This window comes from Haliaeetus albicilla, chromosome 10, assembly GCF_947461875.1.
Source record: "Haliaeetus albicilla chromosome 10, bHalAlb1.1, whole genome shotgun sequence".
Classification (NCBI taxonomy): Eukaryota; Metazoa; Chordata; class Aves; order Accipitriformes; family Accipitridae; genus Haliaeetus; species Haliaeetus albicilla.
This window is the reverse complement of record NC_091492.1, coordinates 3,837,223-3,857,843: the sequence shown is the minus strand read 5'-3', so window position 1 is coordinate 3,857,843 and position 20,621 is coordinate 3,837,223. Positions and strand designations below refer to the sequence as shown.

General features: G+C 46.8%; 1 protein-coding gene across 4 annotated transcripts in view; it reads left to right on the top strand.

Annotated features, from left to right (window-relative positions):
- Positions 1–1,445: 1,445 nt before the first annotated feature.
- Positions 1,446–20,621, top strand: part of CRISPLD2 (cysteine rich secretory protein LCCL domain containing 2) — a 31,631-nt gene continuing 12,455 nt past the window's right edge. The window contains exons 1-10 of one of the 4 annotated variants that reach the window (XM_009924279.2): positions 1,446–1,463; positions 2,280–2,326; positions 6,389–6,714; positions 12,043–12,161; positions 14,203–14,335; positions 14,445–14,560; positions 16,586–16,686; positions 18,255–18,395; positions 19,252–19,312; positions 19,909–19,975. In XM_009924279.2, coding sequence (XP_009922581.1) covers positions 6,472–6,714; positions 12,043–12,161; positions 14,203–14,335; positions 14,445–14,560; positions 16,586–16,686; positions 18,255–18,395; positions 19,252–19,312; positions 19,909–19,975 — 981 coding nt within the window. In that variant the 5' untranslated portion in view covers positions 1,446–1,463; positions 2,280–2,326; positions 6,389–6,471. Of the gene's footprint in view, positions 1,464–1,962; positions 2,327–3,736; positions 3,874–6,020; positions 6,150–6,388; positions 6,715–12,042; positions 12,162–14,202; positions 14,336–14,444; positions 14,561–16,585; positions 16,687–18,254; positions 18,396–19,251; positions 19,313–19,908; positions 19,976–20,621 lie in introns of those variants that run through there. The other 3 variants (XM_009924278.2, XM_069793350.1, XM_069793349.1) reach the window with 3 other exon arrangements.

Here is a 20,621-nt window from a genome sequence, read left to right as displayed (position 1 = left end):
ACTGTCGGCCCTCGTTATTTGGGGGAAATTAGGAAACCAGGAGCTACGGCATCTTTCAGCTGATGAAATAAGACTTCTGCTAATACAGCAAAGTCATTGATCCAGCATGAATCAGAAGAGCAAGGGAAAAAAAAAAAAGAAAAAGGAGGATACAGTGATTTTAAAGTAAAGCAGTGTGGAACCTCTTGTCAGCCCAGTTCTGTGTGGTCTTTGAATTGCCTGTGTTGGTGGCAGCATCTGAGCCTTTTTGGGAGCGAGCTGCCCAAATTGCGCTGAATCGCTCTTAGCAGGGTAGAAGTGCCAGGTCCAAACGCTGGACCATATGTTGTTGGTTCACACACATAGTTTGTTTTGAAACTCTTTGTAAATACAGCTGGGAGAATGTGGCCAGTGGGGAAGAGCAGCCAGAAAGGGTGTCGTGGCCGTACCAGGGACTGACTGGTGAGGACTGGTTCCCCCGTGTCTTGGCTATGATTCAATTTAAAAGATGCAGACCAGAAGCGGTGCTGAAGATACACCCCAAGTGATTGGAATCTGCTGCTACTTGAAAAGTTCTCAGGAGAATGGTGTAAGAGATTAAATCAGCAGATAGGTCTTGGAGCTGACTTCAGAGGGGTTGTTTTCTTTGCTCAATGGAGTTGTTCTCTCCGCTGCCAATATTTGCTATTTTCTGCTTCGCTCATGCGCTGCTGAACAAATTTGATAAATGTCATTCTGCTTTCTGAGCACTGCTGGGCTTTAAAAAAGCTGCTCAGTGGCAGAATATCTTGTAAGCTCCCGTCTTGTAAACAGTAAACAAAAGTGGTTGGTGTTTTGCTCAAAGAAATAAATATTGACTGTTTAGAAGAGTGGAAGGACCCTTTTCCCAAGAACTTTGGAGAGAGGGGGACTGGACAGTGGATTAGGAAAAAATCATAGCTGCTTTGCTTTGGATATGCCAAATCCGGGAGATGGGTGCTCCCCTGCCTCCGGGCTGGGGCTGGGTCACCCTGGGTACGTGGCAGCAGATGTGGGGACCCCCCAGCACAGCTGGATGGGGACCCCAAGGGACTCCCATGGGTGGGATGCCTGGACCTGCTCACTCTGGGTGCTTGGCACCGCAGCATCCCGCTGCCGCAGAGGTGCTGTAATATATTCATGATACTGGTTTATTTTTTCCTGTTTGTTTACTCAAAAAAAAAAAAAGGAACTTTCAGCTTGTCTTTTGCTCAATCGTTTCCTTTCACAGGGAGTAAAACCGTGTTTTGACAGTGGATGCAGGCACGGAGCTTGATGCGAAAGCTGGGGCTTTTGGGGCATCAGCTGTGCAGTGCAAGAGGTGAGCCTTGCCTTGATGCTTCCCTAACTTTATTTTCCTCATTCTCTGTAATTCCTGCTGTAGGTGCCGGAGCAGCAGGGCTGAACCGCAGCTCTGTGCTGGGAATGTCAGTGCTGGCAGAAGCTGCCGGAACGAACTGCAGAGGGTGAGAAATCCCCTGTTTCCCAGCAAAAGGCCAGCTCTGGGGGAAGAAAAAAAAAAAAAAAAAAAAAAAAAGGGAGCTGCTATGGGGTTTGTCAGGGGCTGGACCCCAGCTCGGCCCCGCTGCCAGACCTGGGGACCCCATTTTGCCGTGGGGTCCTGCGGAGTTGTCTCAGCCCTGGAGCGACGAGACCCGCTGTGGGGTTTTCCTGTGGGGGGAAAGGGAAATGGCTAACCTGGGGAAAAAAAAAACCTCCTTTCTTGAATGACCCCTCCCTCAACACCAGAGCCCCTCACCGAGGTGTCGGGGTCCCCCTTCAGCGGCGGGGAGGATGCTCGGGGAGCCGGCCGGGCTGCGAGCTGGCTGCAGGGGAAAGCAAAGCAAAATCTTTTTATATGATCATCCGCTTGCACTCCCTCCTCCTCCTCCTCCTCCTCCCCCTTCCCTGGGTATTGCGTTACCGCCTTTGGGAGGATGGCCCTAATTTGCTGAGCCCCAATGACTATCTTCAAACTTATCCGACACCCCTCTGCTTTTTGCTCCTGCCTCCTTTTCGTGGTGTTCTCCCCCCCTCTTTTTTTTTTTTTTTTTCCCTTCCTTTCGTTATTACTCCAGGCCCGTTGCCAAACAGGATGATCCAGGATTGTCCTCTTTGCCTGGAGAGCATAAATACCACTGGGGAGCTCTGTGAGACTGCAGTTGGGACGAGCTGCTGAGCTGAGACCTTGCACATCTCGCACCTCCTCAGGCTTATTTCATCCTTTTTGCCCTCCTCCTAGTTTAAATATTTCAGATATATAATTTATTTTCCACAAGCAGGCTTGGAGGAGCTGCAATTTCCTGGGGACTTGGAAGTACTCAGCGAGGTAAGTGTAAGCTTTGGTCCCTGCTTCTGAAATGTGGTTTTAGGGGATGGGGGTGTGTGCACGAAATGGCTTTATTAAGAAGGCACAGTTTTAGTAACTTCTCCAAAAAGTTGCCTGCATGGCATAAAATAGCACAATACTGTCCGAGCTTCCCTTATGTATGCTTTGCAGAGGTTAATGCAAGATTAATAACCATTAATCTTGAATGAATGGGAGGAGTTTGCAAGTACAAGAGTGGATTTCTGCACAAATAGAGAATATCCAGGGGATGCTGTAGCAGCCTCTAATAGCTGACTACCCATGGGCACACCTACTCCGCTCCAGGAAGCCTGTGTTTATGCAACTCTGCTCTAAAGTCCTGTCTAAAAGGAATTTCACAGTGTCGCCACATGTTGTGTCTGTTACCAGTGGGTTTTCCATGTGGTTTTGCGTAGAAACTCACCCACTTCAGTTCTGTGGGAGTGGATTGTAATGGAAGATCCAGATGTTTTTGGCTCGTGGCCTTGAAGATGCTGAATGCATAGTGTGTTCTGTGCAGACAACGTTGTGTCCTGTGTCAGAGAACTTGTCATCCCACTTTTCAAGCCGACGCAATTCTTCAAAGCTCAAAATGCGTGCATCTTGGTTAAATAGGTGACCTGGCTTTTAATGCATTAAGTATGTCGTGCCTTTAACACTGGATTTCTTTGCACAGGTTAGAAGCTGATCCCAGGTTAACTCTTTTCTGCTTTACTGTTTTAGATGCTTTGCAGGTATCCCCTGCTAACTCTTGCGTTTTCCTGCCTTGTCAGCTTGTTCCATGTAAAGCTCCACAGGTCCTGGGATATTTTAGCTGCTGATGTCCTCCATAGCCAAGGAGTAGAGACCTACTCGTGTACTTTACCAGGGAGAGAGTTAAAGATCACTAGCTCTAAGGAATAAGGTGAAGCGAGGACATAATGAAGTCCAGAAGTCAGCCTGCATGTGGCTTTAGCAGGCAGTGCTGCATGCCAGGCTTCAAATGCTACCAGCTCTTCTGCTTTCCGTGAAGTGCAGACACCATCCATTAGCTGGGGGAATAGCTTTCTAAAAATAAGCTTTTTTCCAAAGTCCGGTGCTGCTTTTTAACTTCCTCAGACCCCAGAAGAAGGCCTCCCCTTTGTCCCCAGTTTGGACAGGCTTTACAGCGTATTAAGGAGTCGGTTTCTGCTGACTCACGCGTTTCTGATTGCTCCCAGATGTTTACCTGGCACCAGTATCAAGGGCCTGATGCGTTTCAAGGCAGGCTGTGCTAATGCTCCTCTTGAACCCTTGAAAACAACAGCAGAGACTTCCTCAGCTGACTGTCAGGTGATAATTTTTTCTGACTAATGTCAAATCCCAACTGCAAGGCAATATAAATTCAATCTTCCCTGACGAGGAGTGTCTGATGCAGCCCAGAGGCTCTGCAGGGCACTTGGGCTGGCTGAGTTTTAACACACGTCCGAGTGTTTCGTTGCACCTGGGCACGAGGATATTAAGACAGGCAAATGGATGGACATCTGAAATCAATGAGACCTTGCTGAAACGTGAGCATCTTCCTGCTGCTTTCAATTAATCTGGCCGGGGAGCTCTTTGCTCCCCATCCCTCTCTGATGGCTTCATCCTTCCTTTGGATGCTCAGCGCTCCCCATTTCGAGCCAAAGCAGAGGCAGGGACCTGCACGCCCCAAGTGAAAAAGAAGATAGTGCCAAAGCGACCTAATTTTAGAGAGGTACTAGTATCCCCTCGCTTGCAAATGGGATACAGGGAAGAACATCCCGAGGAATAAAGCACCATCTGTTGCAAAGTTTTGGCTGGATCACGAAACCAGACGCGTTGGCTTCATTGCGTAGCCGTGAGTGGGGCAGCTCTTCTGGGCTTTCAGATGTTACGGCTGATTTTTTTCAAGCTGCCCCTTCTGTAAGTTCAGTGTTTGCCTTAAATGGGTGGTGGATACGGGCTCCTATTTAGCAAAGGGCACCCGGCCAAATGAAGGGGTACAACGGCAGCATATATTAGCTGTCTGTTCCTGCCTGCTCTACCTACAGGGCAGGCTGCAGTTAAAATTGCTTGTGCTAAATGGCCGCATTGTAAATGGCTGTGGCAGAGCATCTATTTTTAAACTCTTGGGGAAGTGCCTCAAAGTAGGAATTGTTCCCTGAATTTGGGTCAGACAGTCTACAAAAGCAACAGCTCGTTTTTGCTTCCCCTACCCCCCCTCTGTAGCCGGGTTAGAAAGTTGGGCTCCTGCTTGGGGGGAAGCAAATGCCAACAAACAGGGCTGAGGAGAGGATGAGGTTAAAGCAATATTTGTCCCGACGCCACCGAACGTCCTGTCTTTCAGGTGTGCCCGGAGCTGGGGACAAGGCGTGTGTGTTTGACTTGCTCTGCAGAGCAGGAAATAATGAGAAGCCATTACCGAACCTGAGCAAATTACATTCCCGCATTGTTCTACAGAGGCAAAGGCTTAATGCTCTGCCTGGAGAGAGACTGAGGGCAGCTGGTTTTCATCTGCCTTAACACAGTACAAGCAAGAAGCCTCAAACAGGGACGTTGTCTCTTTTGCCTAGACAGCCAACAAGTTTTCAGGGGTTCTCAATGGCCTCTGAGGTTTTTTGGGGGTCCCCACCTGTGCAAAGCACCTTGTGCTTGCCACCGTCCTCCACGGATACTGTTGTGCTGGGTCTGGGGAGCAGAGGGTTTGGGACTTTGTGCTCAAACGTAGCTTTTCCAGCTGGGAGCTGGAAGGCACTTCCCTGCCTTGGATGGTTTCCAACTCGTCCAGTCTCAGCGTGTCCAAATCCCGTGTCACTGGGCTGAAACTTCTCGAATAATTCCTGCTAATCTGGGGTTTGTTTTCTGATGCCGCGTAGGAATGCTTTCAGCGTGTCTTGTAACAGTGCTGTCAAAACCAGATCCTCACCTAGTGTTGAAGACGGGGATGGGGAAGCCTTCTTCCAAAATTTAGCCCTGAGGAGAGAGATGCTGTGCTTGCACCTTCTGTACGAATCCTTGTTGCCCCAATGGATTGATTCTGCTCTTGTGGCTCTGAGATCCCACCTAAAGAGCACTAGGTGCTGCAGAGCCATGCAGCGGCACGTATTTCCTTCCCCAAATAGCTCATGATCTAAATAAACCCAGCCAAGATGCACAAGGCTCGTTAGATGGAGAAGTCGGGGCGGCGGGGAGAGGAAGGGAGGAGGAGGTTGGAAATGGCAGGTGGAATGGGAGCACCATGGAGCAAGGGAGGGGATGGGGATTAAATGAAGCCGTTCAAACCCGGCGATGGCCAAATCAAGACCATCTTTCCGTGCCCTTGGTGCTGACAGCTACCGAGTGTGCATGGGAACACCTAATCTTCTGACCGGGGGAGGTCGGGTGCTCCGGCTCCTCTCCTAATCTATCCTAATTTATATCGCTGGCCCTGCTCCCGCCCGCCGTAAAGCGATGCGTCAGCAAGAACACCCCGGTGCGTCATTCGCCAGCAGGGATTTCGGTTGTTCGACGTTACGGTGACATTTCACATAAACAGCCGCTTTCACAGAGTCTGGCAGCTGCTCTGCTGGAGTCTATTGGCAGAGCGGGGGCCTCCGAAATAGCTCTTGCTGATGTCTGACCTCTGCGATCTGGCTTGCTGGGAATTTTACTTTCCCTTTTATTCATATCTGTTCACTTTAACAGCTGCTCTTTGGGCGAATAGCTTCAAATGTCTCCCTGCCCGTGAAGGGATGGAGCTGGGATTATTCAGAGCTGCTGGGCGTTGCTGGGGGACTCCTGCACCCCTGGCATCTTTGGTGGAGAAGGCATCCACCGCCGTGCCTGGGTAATGTTCGCTCCCAATGTGATGTCGGTGGAGTTCCCTGGTGTAATAAACTGAGTTCCCGTCACTTACGGTGGTGTTCAGGTCTTCCCGTCATTGGGGTGAACGGTAATTGCTGAGACTGTAGGCACCGCTCTTTTCCGAGCAAAAAATCTGGCTTGTGTGGCTTCATCGCTGGGGGACGTATGCACTGAGAGCTTTTCTGGCACTGCTCTGACTGCCTGTTTCTCCCCAAAATCCAGAGCCACAGTGAGCCACGGGAGTCCCTGAGAGAAAACCTACCGTCGTCTTCGTCTCCACATCTGCTGGCTGTAGAGGAGGAGGCATGAATCCTGCCCTGCCTTGGATCCTTCCTCTTGGATGTGTACTGCTCCTGACAAAGGCAGCCGAATGCTTTATCTTGCACAACTCGAGTCACCTGGAAAGCATTCTGAGTAAATACCAGGATGGGGAAACTCACTCCAGATCCAAGAGAGCCATTTTATTCTCGGACAGACAGGAGATATTGATGCTCCACAATAAATTGAGAGGTCAAGTGTACCCAGCGGCCTCTAATATGGAATACATGGTGAGTCTAGCTCCTGATAGCTAACTTTATTATTGCTTTTTTTTTTTTAACTTTATTTTAATCTTCTTTACGGTGGAAGAGGTGTAGCCAATTTCCTCTAAAGTAAGTTTTTCTCAAGAGGTTTCCTGGAGCAGTTTCATTCCAGAGTGAAAGATGCGTTAGATCATTGGACTGTTTTGGTTGGAAAGGGCCACTAATGGGTCATCGAGTCCATCCGCTGCATAGTTTCAGGACTGGTTCCATTATTCATAAACTAGCGTCTGGCCCAGCCCTGGATGCATCTCCAGTGATGGTAATTCCACAGCCTGCCTCAGCAGGTTCTTCCATTACCTTAATGTCATAAAAGCATCAAATTTTCCCTAGTGTTTAACCCACGTTCTCCCTGTGAAAGCTTTCAGACCGTTGTGATGGGTGTTTTGGGACACCGCAGTCTGCTCAGACAAACTTCTGGTGGTCTTTGGGTTGCCATCAGCTACCACCCAACGCCGGAGGTAGCGTCTGCCCTTTTGTCATACGCTGATCACCAGAGATTATTGATGCGAGCCAAGCATCTGTGGTGCTGCTGGGAATCTGCTCAGGACCTTAGAGAAACAGGGTTTGAGGAATGTTGCTTAATCTGCAAAGAATTTCAATCACTGGAAATAGCTGGAAAGACTTTGGGAGTTCATGGGTGGATGGGTCAGTGCTACTGGCTTTTTGTAGTTCAAGAAACCAAAATAAAAGTTTGGTCAATGTATTCTTCCACTTCAGAGGGAGAATTTAAAAGTATAAGTATGAAATATGCCTTTACCATCAACAATTCAGATGAATAGGTTTTTTTCACCTGATGCCAGAGACCCTACTTTGAGCTATTTTTGACATGCCATCAAAATATTGCGGGGCCAGAAAATGATGTAGGCAAATAATTTTTGTGTGTGTGTGCCTTTTCCCAATGTGCAAATATAGTTATGACTGAAACTAGTCTGACTTCAACTGTGTGCTCCTGCTGACGGATTTAAATGATTAATGATTTGTTAAGACCACGTTTAAAAGGGTAAAAGAAAAGTACACTAAATATAATATAAAATTGTTTGCCAGCTGTGCTGAAATGAGTGCTGCAAATGGAAAATCCTGCCTTTTGTGACTGTAGGGAAAAGGAAAAGAGAAGGGAGGGCGGAGGACAGTGAGGAAGGACAACTGTCCATCAGTTGGTCCCCATGAGCGTTCACACCCCTGGTCTTTCATCCCACTTTTGGCAGAAATCGCACGCCTTTCTAAGGACCGGTGCTTTGTAACTCTCTTTCTCAGCGAGCTCTCGCGTTATCCTGCAGGCAAGGTACTGCCAGAGAAGAGGTGACTTGATTAATTTCCAGAAAGTAAACACAAAGCATGAGAAAGCCAAATGTGTTTTTGTTGGCTTTGAGGATCTGAGAGGGCTGCCGTTGCGGGCTGTCCACTGGCCGACTGCTGTTTATGCTTGCAGCAAGGTTACACTTTTATATTTGCCTTTGCTCGGTGTGCTTTTCTAGTGGTTTTTATGGGCGATTGAGGGTAAATGAAAGGGCCTTATATGCTGTGAAGAAAGAAGCTGAGTATAAGATGGTGCTACTTGGAAAGGCTATAATCAGTCTTTCATGTATTCGTGTTTACCCAATCTTGCTTGGAAATGCTGTGTGTATTCTGAACGTGAACTTCACTTTAATCCTTTGTTCTGCATAGGACATTTCTCATTTGGACTCGTTTAAGAGGATGGCCTGTCTTTAGTGCCCTAGATAAACTTTTCTCTTTTCCTTTGGTGCCGGTGTGGAGTGTCACAGGCGACGTGCAGTGCTGATTTGTGGATAAGTAGGTAGAACTTGTTCTTGCCCATCGACCTCCAAACGCTGCCTTGCGAAAGTCCTTTTTCCCAGCTCCATATCTGACATGTTTAAGTAATCTAAAGTGGCAAGGGGAGCTAATATATTCCAGGCAAGGGACATATTTACCTGCTACAGGATGAACTTTAGTTGGTGGAGGCTGTTAATAAGAAAACAATAATGCAGTGAGTCCCATGACTTATCTGGAGATCAAAAGAATTATATACATACAGGATAAGAGTGAAGAAATGAAGAAAGAAACAGTTTTGCTGCTGGGTTTGCATAATTAATTGAAAGCTAGCACAGGTATTCAGCGTTAATGGAAAACGAGCGAGCAGCGTGCATTTTCCTGACGAAGCTGGTCAAATACAGAATTACCTCAACCCCTCGAACAGCTTTACGATTGACACTTCCACTGTGGGTTTGGACTTTATAACAGCAGTCACGGCAGTGGATGGGCTCCAAGAGCAAAACAAACTCCCTGTTAATAAACCCAGAGTAAAAAGGACATAATAGTTCTTAAGACATCGTGACCTTTTAAGATGGCTTAGTCAGATGGCTTTCAGCAGTGATGAAAGGCAGAAATCTTTCCTCTTGCGGAGGCCTCAAAGACAGCTGGATAGAACAAAATTGTTCTCAGTACAGATTGCTGGAAGGAAAATAGTTTGTTTTCATGTATAAGGTATGCATCCTTCCTCTAAACCGTAGGGTGGTGACTTTCCTTGTCGGGATGGGATAGTATTTCTGGGTGGGTTAGCAAAGCATATCCAAGCTTCTGCCAGCACATGTCAGTCCTGGACTCCCATGCCACTTTTCAAAGCAAATTGCCAGTATTGCAAAAAGTCTAAGCCGGGGAGAAAAATGTGCGAGTAACCCGATCACTACAATTCAGGTGTCTGGGGTTAGATTTACAGACTAGTTAGGCTGAGTAAGTAGACTCCTTGTGGGATATATTCTTATTAAATCTGAACCTACAAATTGTCGTATAGTGTGCGTGTGCCATGCATGTATTTTATATAGACGGTGAATACTGTACTTTGAAAGGCCATTACAAATTTGCAGGAGCAAAAAAAGAGAGTCCATGTGCTAAATCACTTGGAATCACACATTCCTGAAGGTTTCTCTATCTCTGCTTGAGCATAGGCGTACACTGCCCCTCTGGCTTCAGTAGTCTTCCTAGATACTGCTTTGAATATTGGCATAAAGAACTCTTGCAAGCGTAGCTGGGAAAGTCTGAAATCTTTTTTTTTTTTTTTTTTTAATATGTTTATTGCTCTGAAATAATTCCAGCCTCCTGACCGCATTCACGTCTGAGAAGCAAGAGGCAAATAACTGCTCTAATTTAAATGGGGTGGCTTTGTAATCTGACGCCTGCAGAAATGAGCTTCTCTACTCATCAAGCACAAAGCCATGCAAAGACGTAGCTCGCTCCCAATTGCATGTTGAGTATCTTTTGTCCGAGTTAATTTATTTTATCCGTAGGCATCAAAGGAAGATGTAATGCATATGTTCACATCAATTTCCATTTAATGGCCTATTGCTCATAACGTCTCTGCATTAAATTAGGAGATTTGGAACATCTCTGCGTTTGAGGCTGCAGGGAATAACGCTCTGCTAGAAAGTCTGAAGCGCTAATGTCTTGGGAGAGTTTCTGTGGCTTATGTGTTGGACGGGAAGGTGGATTGTGGCTGGTCATTGCCTAGTGCAGAAAGTGGGAGACCACAAAAAGCTGTGTGTCTAGGCACAATTGCAATAGTCTGCTCGAACAGAGGTTTGGAAATGTGTGTGTGGTGGGTCAGATCCCATGCACCTTCAAGGAGTTGGAGGGCTGAGACGGAAAATGGTTTTATTCCCTCTGTCAGAGCTTTGTCTGCACAGGGTTTTGCAGACTGACATGAATTTTCTTGGCCACCGGTCAGTTCAAAGCCAGGCTGATGAGCTCAGAGCAGCTCTGGGATGTTGTTGGAATTTGGGTTGCTGAGCATGCTTAATGATAAGCTGTTCTCAGAGGTCTGGGCTGTTAGCTCAGTTAGATGAGCTCATGTTTGCCTTACAAAGATAGTGTAGACACACCAAGTTCCAGGAGACACTGCGTTTTCCTGTCGTCTTAGCCAGGGACATGCGGTCCCTCCCCATCCCAGTTATAACTGCCCGAGACTGTCTTCAGATACTTACTCGGAATGAGCACTTGTTGTTTTCTGAGTGTGTTTGAGAGCCTAAATGCCCTCCAGTCCTCCAAACGGGCTCTGACAGGTCCTTTGATATGTTTGAGATCAGAAGTTCCTCTTCTCGTGGAGATGACAGGACTTGGAAAGACCAGCTGATTGTGATGGTAAATGTCCAAAGAGGACATAATCTTGCGCTGGCACGTGAGTGGGCTGGAGACACATTACAAGACCTCTCTTCTCTTTGGTTTTATTTGTAGGAATGTGCGGTAATATTTTAATCCCAACAAATTATCCTCTAAGGACTGTTCTGAATAGACCAGCTGTCAGTAATTACACAATGAATTCAGGGTACTGTCTACTGGGTCCGGCAAGTCTGGCCTTTAAAACAAATACACTCCTGGGCAGTGGAGCCAGTGAAGCTTGCTTTCCGATTTGCCTTTGTATCGAGTTTGAGCTCTCGTTTGGCTTACAGCTGGGTGATATTCAATGAGGACTGATGTCACACCAATGTCCTTCCCTCAGTGGGAACATAAATGGGATTTGTCACTTCTAACGCGATGCCTCTTTCAGTGAGAGTGGTATTAGCTTAACAGCTCTGGGACTTTGCCAACTCTGTTAAATTTGACTGGGTCCGTCGGTGGACTCGGCAGTTGTTCTGGAAGGAGGAGGGGAGATGGGACTGGGAGACTCAGACCCGCACCCTTTGATTAAGAGGTTAGGCCAAAAATCTCCAGCTGTGTCGGTAGCGGAGGGCAGGAGCACATCCACTGTTGGAGTTCCCCTTCATGGGAAAGCCTGGAAATGTCCTGATAGTAAAGACAGTGGATGGAAAATCGTGCTGAACTACATCAGAGTTCATGCATGTTAGAATTCTTGCAGATCTCGGAAATGGGTGTCATGAGGAAGTGCTAGGATCTCCATCCTCGATGGTTTGGGTTTTGTTTTTTTTTTTTAACAGATTAGAAAAACATCTGTGAAGAATATCTTGTGGTTTAGGGTGGGTAGTCTTAGAGGGGTTCTCAAGGTCTTCCCAGGTGTGTTTTCTGCTGACCTATGCCAAGCATCTCCTAAGAAGCATGGCATCAAGCAGGAAAAATAATAGACCCTTTAGTGCCCTGCATTTCCATGGCAGGGGACGTCCTGACAAACTTGCTTTTAGGTTAGGGCACATCACTGAGACATGCTGGCTTCACAAAGACAGGCCAGACGCCAGGGGTGAGCTGTCCTTTAGTCTTTCCCCACTAACTGCTGTTGGTTGAGTCTCTTGATCTAATAAGCTTGAGATGATGAATGGACCTGTTCTTTTCTTTCCCCGCAACCTGAAGACCTGGGATGACGAGCTGGAAAGATCAGCCCACGCTTGGGCTCAGCAGTGCATCTGGGACCATGGACCTAGTGCCCTCATCAGGTCAATTGGACAGAACTTGGCGGTTCACTGGGGCAGGTAAGAGTTGAGGTGCTCCAAGCTCATTGCAAAAAGCAATTTATGGAGCCTCCTTTAGAACCAGTTGGAAAGGTGTGCCTTGTTGATGCTTAGTAGAGAGCTGGGGAGATGGGAGAAAAGCCGAGGATCACTAATTGCTGTTGCTTCGGTGAAATGGTTATAGCGATAACATCTGCAGCCACCTTCGGCTGACTGTTCCCAGCAAACCAGCATTGATGTGGGTTACTCCATTTATCTGTATCTCTGGGTAACGCAGCTGTAATGTGCTTAAGATCACTCTTACTCCTTAAAGAGAACAGCTACAGAAGTTCTAAGCCCTGCTCCTAAATCTGCTGTTTCAGGGGGGGTTCTGACACCATGCTGAGAACCGGCTGAAAGCTCAAGTTTCTCAGGAACAATGTCTGGACTCCGCTGCTAGTTCAGAACTTAATTATCTCTTGCTGTATTTCCCATAAATATTTATCCAGATCCTATTTCACTTTACTGGAAATGCAGATTTATTTTTTTTTTTTTTCAACTTCCTGGGGAAGTTTTTAACCTAGAGTTGTTGTTGTCCCAGTTAGGAAGGGCTTCTAACTGGATTTGCCTCTCCATCTCATGGTGAAATTTGTTTATTGTTAAGCCTCTATCATTAAGCCTGTTATAGGTTAAACCTGCTTTGTACAGCAAACATTTTGTACGTGCTCTGGAGCCCTAATGGGTGGAAGTGCAGTTATGTTTGTGTAAATCGGGTAGAGCTTGGTTGAAAGCAATGGAAATTTGCTAGTGTGAAATTAGCCCGATATAAAAATCGGGCCCATTTTTATTGGCAGAATTAAATAACGATTGGAAAGTAGAGTGGTTAATCCATTGGAAACAAAGTCAAAAGATCGTGCTGTTCTTGGCTCTCCTACAAGCGTTCAAGATGGCCATGGCTTACTGATGGAGGTGGATCCAATCTTGCTCCCTTTGCAGTCACCGAGAGGAAAAAGAAATCAGATTTATCTCAGTTTTTTCAGGAACGGGCCATAACTTGATTGCCTCAATTTCCTCTCCTGTAAAATAGGATTCGGAAAGTATTCACTTAATGACATCATGACATTAATGTTTTTAAAATACTTCTAATGAATGATTTTTAATGAAGAGTTGGCTGAAAGACCAAACTCCAGTTGGTAATGATATCATTTATATTTCTGGCCGCCTGCTTCATGTGAGCTGTTGAAAGCAATAAAAAGCAGTGGGTTTGAAGTGCTGCTCTGATACAAAATTTGCAGGTTGCTCTGTTTGCTCACTGTGTACGTAGCAAGCAAAATGCCTATGAGTTTCTATAGGTAGTTTTAACACCGTTTGTGTTCTCCTAAATGGTGCAAGTAGCATCAGCAATGCCGCAGACTGCAATATCTGGTGCATGGCTTGCACAAAGTACACGCGGCATACGTGGGGGCTTGGTGCAGAGGGAAATTCCTGCAAAAAAAAAAAATGTGTACGTGTGTAGTGCACCAACTGTTCTGCACTAACTCTGGGCGTGATGTGAGTGTGAAAAAGCCCACTCGCTTTCAAAGGTCTTACAGTATTAACTGCTAGCGTCCTTCCAGATTTAGCAAATTGCCTGGTGGTGAAATAGGTACACGATGGCTTTTGGTTTGAGATGTTTGGCAAACCTTAACTTCTGTTTACTTTCAAAATACAACTTTCCGCCAAACTAGAAGTTTTTTGTAGTTGTGTGGAAAAGTCAGGAGGACATTTCAGGTCAGCGGCACTTGAAGGGCATGTCAAACCTATAAATAATACAGAAAGTCAGACCGGGCTGTGAATCTTAGGGAGAAAATCATCTTTAACACTTTCAATGAGATTTTTTTTTTTCTGTTCGCTAGACCATGTTACTGGGTTCTTTTAAGCAACACCTTCTTAATGAATGGAACTTGCCTTAAGAAACTTTTATTTAAAAATTAGCAAAACTTGTAGTGAAAAAATATGAGCTTCCAACACGGCAGGAGGCTATGGGTATTGTTTGAAAACTTCTACCAGAACTCTGTGATTTAAACTGTCTTTGTTCCTTCAGGTATCGGTCTCCAGCTTTCCACGTCCAGGCTTGGTATGACGAAGTTAAAGATTACACCTACCCGTATCCCCACGAGTGCAACCCGTGGTGCCCCGAAAAATGCACCGGCTCGATGTGCACGCATTACACCCAGGTAAAGGAGACGAAGGGCTTTTGTACCTCTACCCTCTTCGTCCCGCACCGCAACGCGTGCCCGCAGAGGGCTAGTTTGCTCGTTTTTAATAACCGCGTTGCGCTCGCAGATAGTCTGGGCCACGACGAACAAGATTGGCTGTGCCGTGAACGTCTGCAAGCAGATGAACGTCTGGGGCGAAATCTGGGAGAATGCCGTCTACCTGGTCTGCAACTACTCGCCGAAGTAAGGCGGATGAGCTTGGGCTCTCTCCAGCTTTTCCTGAAACTGGCAGCTTGCTTAACTAGCCCAGGATCTGGGGAAGAGATTTCAGTCTAGACTGGTGGTTGTGGCTTTAAATTTTCTCTTTCGACGGCAGCGCAGAGCCGGTTCGAGACTTCTGAGCGTTGCCTGGAAAACGGAATGAGGGGCCGGGGCCAGGCAAGAGCTTTGATGTTCCTGCCATGGGAAGGAGGAGGAGGAGATGGCCAGGACGGAGCTGGCGTGAGCTGAGCGAGGCTCGCTCGCTCGTTTTGCTGCTCGGAGGGTGGGGAGGAGAAGATGGGGTGGTGATTAATGCTGCTCAGAGCTGCTCCAGCAGCAGCCGTCGTAGCCAGCCAGGTAGGCTGCCGTATCGTCAGGCGTTTTTTTCGGTCCCGTTCCCCTCGGAAATGTGCTGGTTGAAACGCACGGCTGCTTCGTGCAAAGCCAGCCCCGCGGCAGTCGGTGGTGGGAGCGAAGCGAGCTGGGGCCCGCTGCAAGGAGCCGCAGAGAGATAAGTCTCAGACCCGGTGAGCTCCCCGTGGCTTAAAAAAAAAAAAGAAAAAAAAAAAAAAAGTAAAGTGAAATAACTGCATCAGTCAAGATTTAGCTAGCTCGATGGTTTGATTAATTTTCAAAATGAAAATCACCTTTCTCGACTACTACACCCAGGAGAAGTTTCCTCCCTGGCAATGGCAATTAATATTTTCTGCTTTAATGGCTAATAGGATAAACATTCCCACTCCAAGTCCTTGGCAATTTAAAACTGAAAACCAAAATGGAATAGGGAAATCACTATATACAAATAGAGTGGCTTGGAGAGCATCTGACTTCTGAAGATCATAGGGCAGAATAATGCAGAGAAAAAAAAAGGTGTGCGGGCATAGAGCTGGCAGCTGACGGCATGATCCAGGCAGAGCTCTATGGGTGGGTTGTCGAAGCCCCTCTCCCCACGTTAGATACCGAGCACGCCGCACTTTGGTGGGATTTAATAACCTGCTCCTTGTTAAGGGATCACACCATCGCCCATGGAGCTCCCACAGCAGGCTGGGCTATGTGCACGTCATCCATTCAGGGCTGCTGGATGGAAAAATACTCTATTTCGGCAGTTTCTGCTTAATCTTTTCTCTCTGGCATCAGTGCGCATTGTCCTCATCTAGCCTTATAGGTGGAGACAGCTGAAAGAGCAATAACCCAAGGGTTCGTAGCCACGGGCTGAACTCCGGCTCCTTCGAGCCCTGAAAGTTTGCAGTATGGAGTGCCAAAAAGGGCTTTTGTTTCTGGGTAGTTTCTTGTGGAAAACGCAGTAATCCATTGATCTGCTTCTGTTTACGTAAGATTGCAGTATTTATACAGAAGTTTAATGCAAAAGCGATAGTGCATGACATTTATTTAAGTCAAACCCTAAAAATGTCATCTTGGAGGTGAAATGAGGAGGAACGTTTTTCTTACGAGGTTTGCCTAGGCTGGTTGTTTAGTCTTTGCTTAGTTGCTCTGGGCTGGGACAACGTTTTTTGCAGCTTCAGAGGCAAACCTGGGGACTCGAGGATGGCCAGGTTGAGCAAGGAGAGAGCGCAAAGCGCCGCTCTGCTTCCCAGATGACCTGGCGTGAGGGTCCGTGTATTTCTGCTGTTTTTTCTGTTTGGAAATGGTTTCATACGGAAAACGGAGCAGCTTTTAAATGGTAAGAGCTGTGCTCCAGCCTGTCCCATACAGCTGCCTGGGGGGTTTGTGGAAAATAGTGGGAAACTTGTGGCTCTGATGACCGAGAGAGGTGAAGGCAAGTGTCAGGCAGATGGAGGCAGGAGGCAGGCAGCCGCCGAGCGATTGCTGGAGAACCACAGGCAGCACAAGGGTGGAAAGAGTTGGGGACAGACCATCTTTTCCCCATTTACAGCCCCTTGTCCAAGGATGAGCACAGCAGAACCCCCTGTTTCCCCACTCCCTTAGGGCCAGTCTTGGATGGGTATTTGGGTGTCTGATGGGTGTAAATTGCGCCTGTGCTTGCAGGGGTAACTGGATCGGAGAAGCCCCGTATAAAACCGGCCGCCCCTGCTCCGAATGCCCGCCGAGCTACGGAGGAGGCTGCCAGAACAACCTCTGCTACAAAGGTACGTGGTGGAGGGAAAAGGCTGGCCCAAACTTATGCCTGGAAACTTTTAATTAGAAGCAGCCGCAGCTTTAACGCGCCTTTCAATTACCCATCCTTACGATTTCGACATCGTGACACGTGGTAAATCGGTGGCCGCTGCTGAAACGGAAAAGCCCTTGAACTGCTTAAAATCTGGAGCTCGGTTTCGGCGCGTTCTTCCCCGCTGAAAACAAGAGCGAGCGCTCGGATCGGGGAAGGGAGAAACTGCTCCGAGCTTAACGTGGGTTTGGCTCGGGAGCTCCGGCGGGATTTTGAGTTGTTGGCAGGCTGCAGGCAGGAGCGATCCCGTCCTCGTGGGGTTTGTTTGGGAAGGGAATGTTCTCCGGCGCTTACCCGAGGCGACGTGGGTGGGCAGAGCTTGGCCGCCTGCCCTGCTCCTTCGGGGGCCGGGGACGGAGCGATTCCCTCTCTCCCCACCTTGGTTTTCACGGCTGCGAAATGAATACAGCGATTCGTGCCTCTTGGAGAAGAGGAGGGGGTCGTTGGATGGTTTCTCCTGACCTGTGGAGTTTTCTCAGAATAGAGGTCAATAGAACGAAAAATATGAACGCTGAAACCTCCGGTGAAGCAGCGCTAGCACGCAGGATTTTCTGGGATGGCGCGTTGAGGGCCTTTTTCTTCTCCCATGCGTTTTGCTTCACAAAGAGCTGGGCTCTCGGAAACAGGCAGGTTCCCTGGAGACTTGCCCAAAGCAGACGTTTATTTTGCTGCGACGTTGCATTTCGCATTTTTAGCCATTTAGGGTTCGGGGGGAGGACCCCAGGGTGCGGGTGGGCTTCAGTGGGGAGAGGAGAGGGGGTGTCCCGGTGGTACGGCGAGAGGCAGAAAGCCTTCTCGGAGCCACCATCCATCATCCCTTCGTTTGCATCGTTCCTCTCCTCGTTACCGAGGACGAAAGCAGCACAGGGTTTCGGGTAGGACTGGCCAAAGCAGAATAAATTTTGCTGGCGCAGTTTCCCAAATCCCTTTGCCCGGCTGCAACAGCAGGCAGCTTGTTTCTCCGGCAGAGGTAAAATGAGGGATAAAACCCGCTGAAGCCGGGACAGAACCCGTGCTTTACCGGAGGATTGGCTGAAGCCGTGCTGGTGGGGTGGTTTGGAAAAGCAAAACCTAGGTGGGAGGAGAAGAGGTTTCAGCCGCCTTCCTAAATACGAGGGACCTCTTTGCACGGGCCCTTTAGCAAATTTGTGTTTTCCTGCAGAGAGAAAGAGCTGTATGGGAAACAGAAGACAAAATATCAGCACTTTATATCGCTGATTAGTGGGGTTCGTTTCAAACTTTTATTGTAAGATGCTCTGAATGCCACTTCATGGGCAGAGAAGCAGGAGAGGAGTGGATCTCCCTTCCCGGTGCTGCACCTGCCCTGGCGATAGCCCCGCTCTGCTTTTCACTGGCATTTTGGAGTTTCCAACTATTTAAAACCAGATCCTCGTCAAACCAAATTGCCTCCCTCAAATTCTGAACCCGTCTGACTTCCCCATCGACGCGAACACGTTGTAATTATTTTTAATCCCCTCTTCTAACAAGATTACCGCTACGAAGATCCCGTCATCACTGAGACGGATGAGACTAACGAAGTGGAGATTTCGCAGGTGGCGGAGCAAAAGCCGGTGCGGTTCCATCCTCCGGAAAGCAAACCCAAGAAAATCATCCCGGACTCCTACATGAGTAAGATGGCCTCTTTCTTTTTCAGCTCCTATAAGTTTTCGAGTACCTTTATGGGAAAAGGTGTGGAAAGTGATGAGAAGGCTCGGGGAAAAAATAACTGGGAGGATGTTTGAGTGGAGGAGGAGGTAACCTGTGCGAAAATTCACTGTTAATTATAGCAGAAGCCTGCCAGAAGCAGGGAGCAAACCTTTCAAAAGCCACTCGTGCCTCGTGCACATCAATCTGCGGTAGTTATTTGGTCTTTTAAGCCATCTTAAGGGAGTATCGATGAAGACCGAAGGTCCCCTGATCAGTAATCAATTTAGGAAATATTGGATTTATTTCCCATTTAAAATACTCCATGCTCAACAGTTATCTCTTTTGCAGCTTTTCTGGTTTTTTTGGTTTGTTTCCTTTTTATTTTTTTCCTTGGGAAGATTTCTGAAGTTATTTGTGGAGCTGGTAGTACTTCCTCAGTTGTTCTCTAATTGCTGTTAATTAAAAGAGACTTATTGTAAAAACAAGGTGAGGCAAGCCAATGCATCCTTTTCAAGTTTATCTACCAGCATCTTGAGAGTCTGTAATTAAATGGAGAATGAGAGCTCTGGCTGCAGACCTGAGGCTGTAAATCAAAGCCTTCAGCTGTCAGATGTTTCTTCCTTGCTAATATTTCCAAAGACACCTGTCTCAGGTGAAGGGCTAAAGAGGCACGAACTGCTCCAGGCTGAGTTGGTCTGTGATGAGATTTTATCTTCCTGCACCAAAGACCTCCAGGAAAGATGCATGGCGGTTGCTCATCTCTGTAGCTCAAGAGCAGGCTGTGGCAATCTCTTTCCTTTTTAAAATATTAATTTATTTTCTTTTTTTTTCTCCTCAGCACAAGTCATTACCTGTGAAACCAAGATGAGAGACAAATGCAGAGGCTCAACATGCAACAGGTAGTGTTTTATTGATACCTCTTGGAGCGCTGTGGGAAAAAGTGGCCTAAAAATTGTCCAGTTCTCGCAAACATAGGCTATACTATGTATTTTTTGTGACTATCTAGGTAGGTCTTTTTTAAAAAAAAAAGCCTTAATTTCTCTTAATACAAAGCCTTCAGCCAAGCCTAGCAATAAGGTGACTCAGTTTATTTTACTCAGCCATGATGACCCACAGTTTTGAGTGTCCAAAGTAATTTAATAAATTTTGGCAGAGTAATTTTTGAGCCTTTTTCATGCATTCCACCACTGTCCAAGCCAGACCAATAATTCATGGCTTGTTCCCTCCCAGTCAGTCAAGAACTTCTGGTTAAGGTTTCTGCAAAGAACAGGACAGTTTATCACTTGGAGAAAAACCAAATCCACAGAATCTAAATATTGGTTGGGCTTTTAAGGAGGGTGGAGAAACTGTTTTAAAAAGTAGCTATTTTGCAATCTTGTTTTTAAATGGAAGAGTTACGTGAAATGAATGGAATGACTATTAAATGAAATAGAGTCAAAGTCTGTTTTTCTTGAATTGTTTTTTCGCCACCCTCAAAGATATATATCTTTACTAGGTATTTGTGCCCAGCTGGCTGCTTGTACAGTAAGGGAAAGATCTTTGGAACATTTTATTATGAGAGTGTAAGTACCTTTTAATAGCTCATAGATGTAATTTGTGGGGAGTTAGCGGTAATAACAGAAATGGGAAATGCCAACAATTCTAGTGTAATTTGGCTTTTTGTATTCTCCAGTTGTGGTGCTGTAAAAGGGTGCTAAGAAAGATTATCTGTATTTTCCTCACCTTAGTGATGAAAAAAAGCAGCAGTCTGGAGAGGCAAAGGGATTCCAGACATGATTTTATCATGAATGCCCTTAATATGCAATGAAACCTGTGGAAAGTGAGGGATGGGGATCAACAGACAGCTCGTACAAAGATCTCTTCTTTAGTGTGGGCAGCTGTCATGCTGAACAGAAACTTTATACGAAAAACACTGGTAAATGTTGTAACTCAATAATATTTTGGGCTGATTTGCTGGATCTTGAATTAGGAAGATAATTTATTTATAAAGCATGGCACTGTTTTCCCATCAAAACTACTTTTGGGGTGAAGAAAGCTTGAAGATAAAAGGGGTTTTGTGTAAAAGCATGTTTGCTTTCCCCATTCTCACTGTTGGTGCATGACTGCATCGCCCATGATACATATTTACCCTGCAACTTCTGTGATTGCAGACAGCTGCCTCCTCCAAGTGGTTTCAGCAGAAATATTTTGGCTTTGAATATTTTGTCG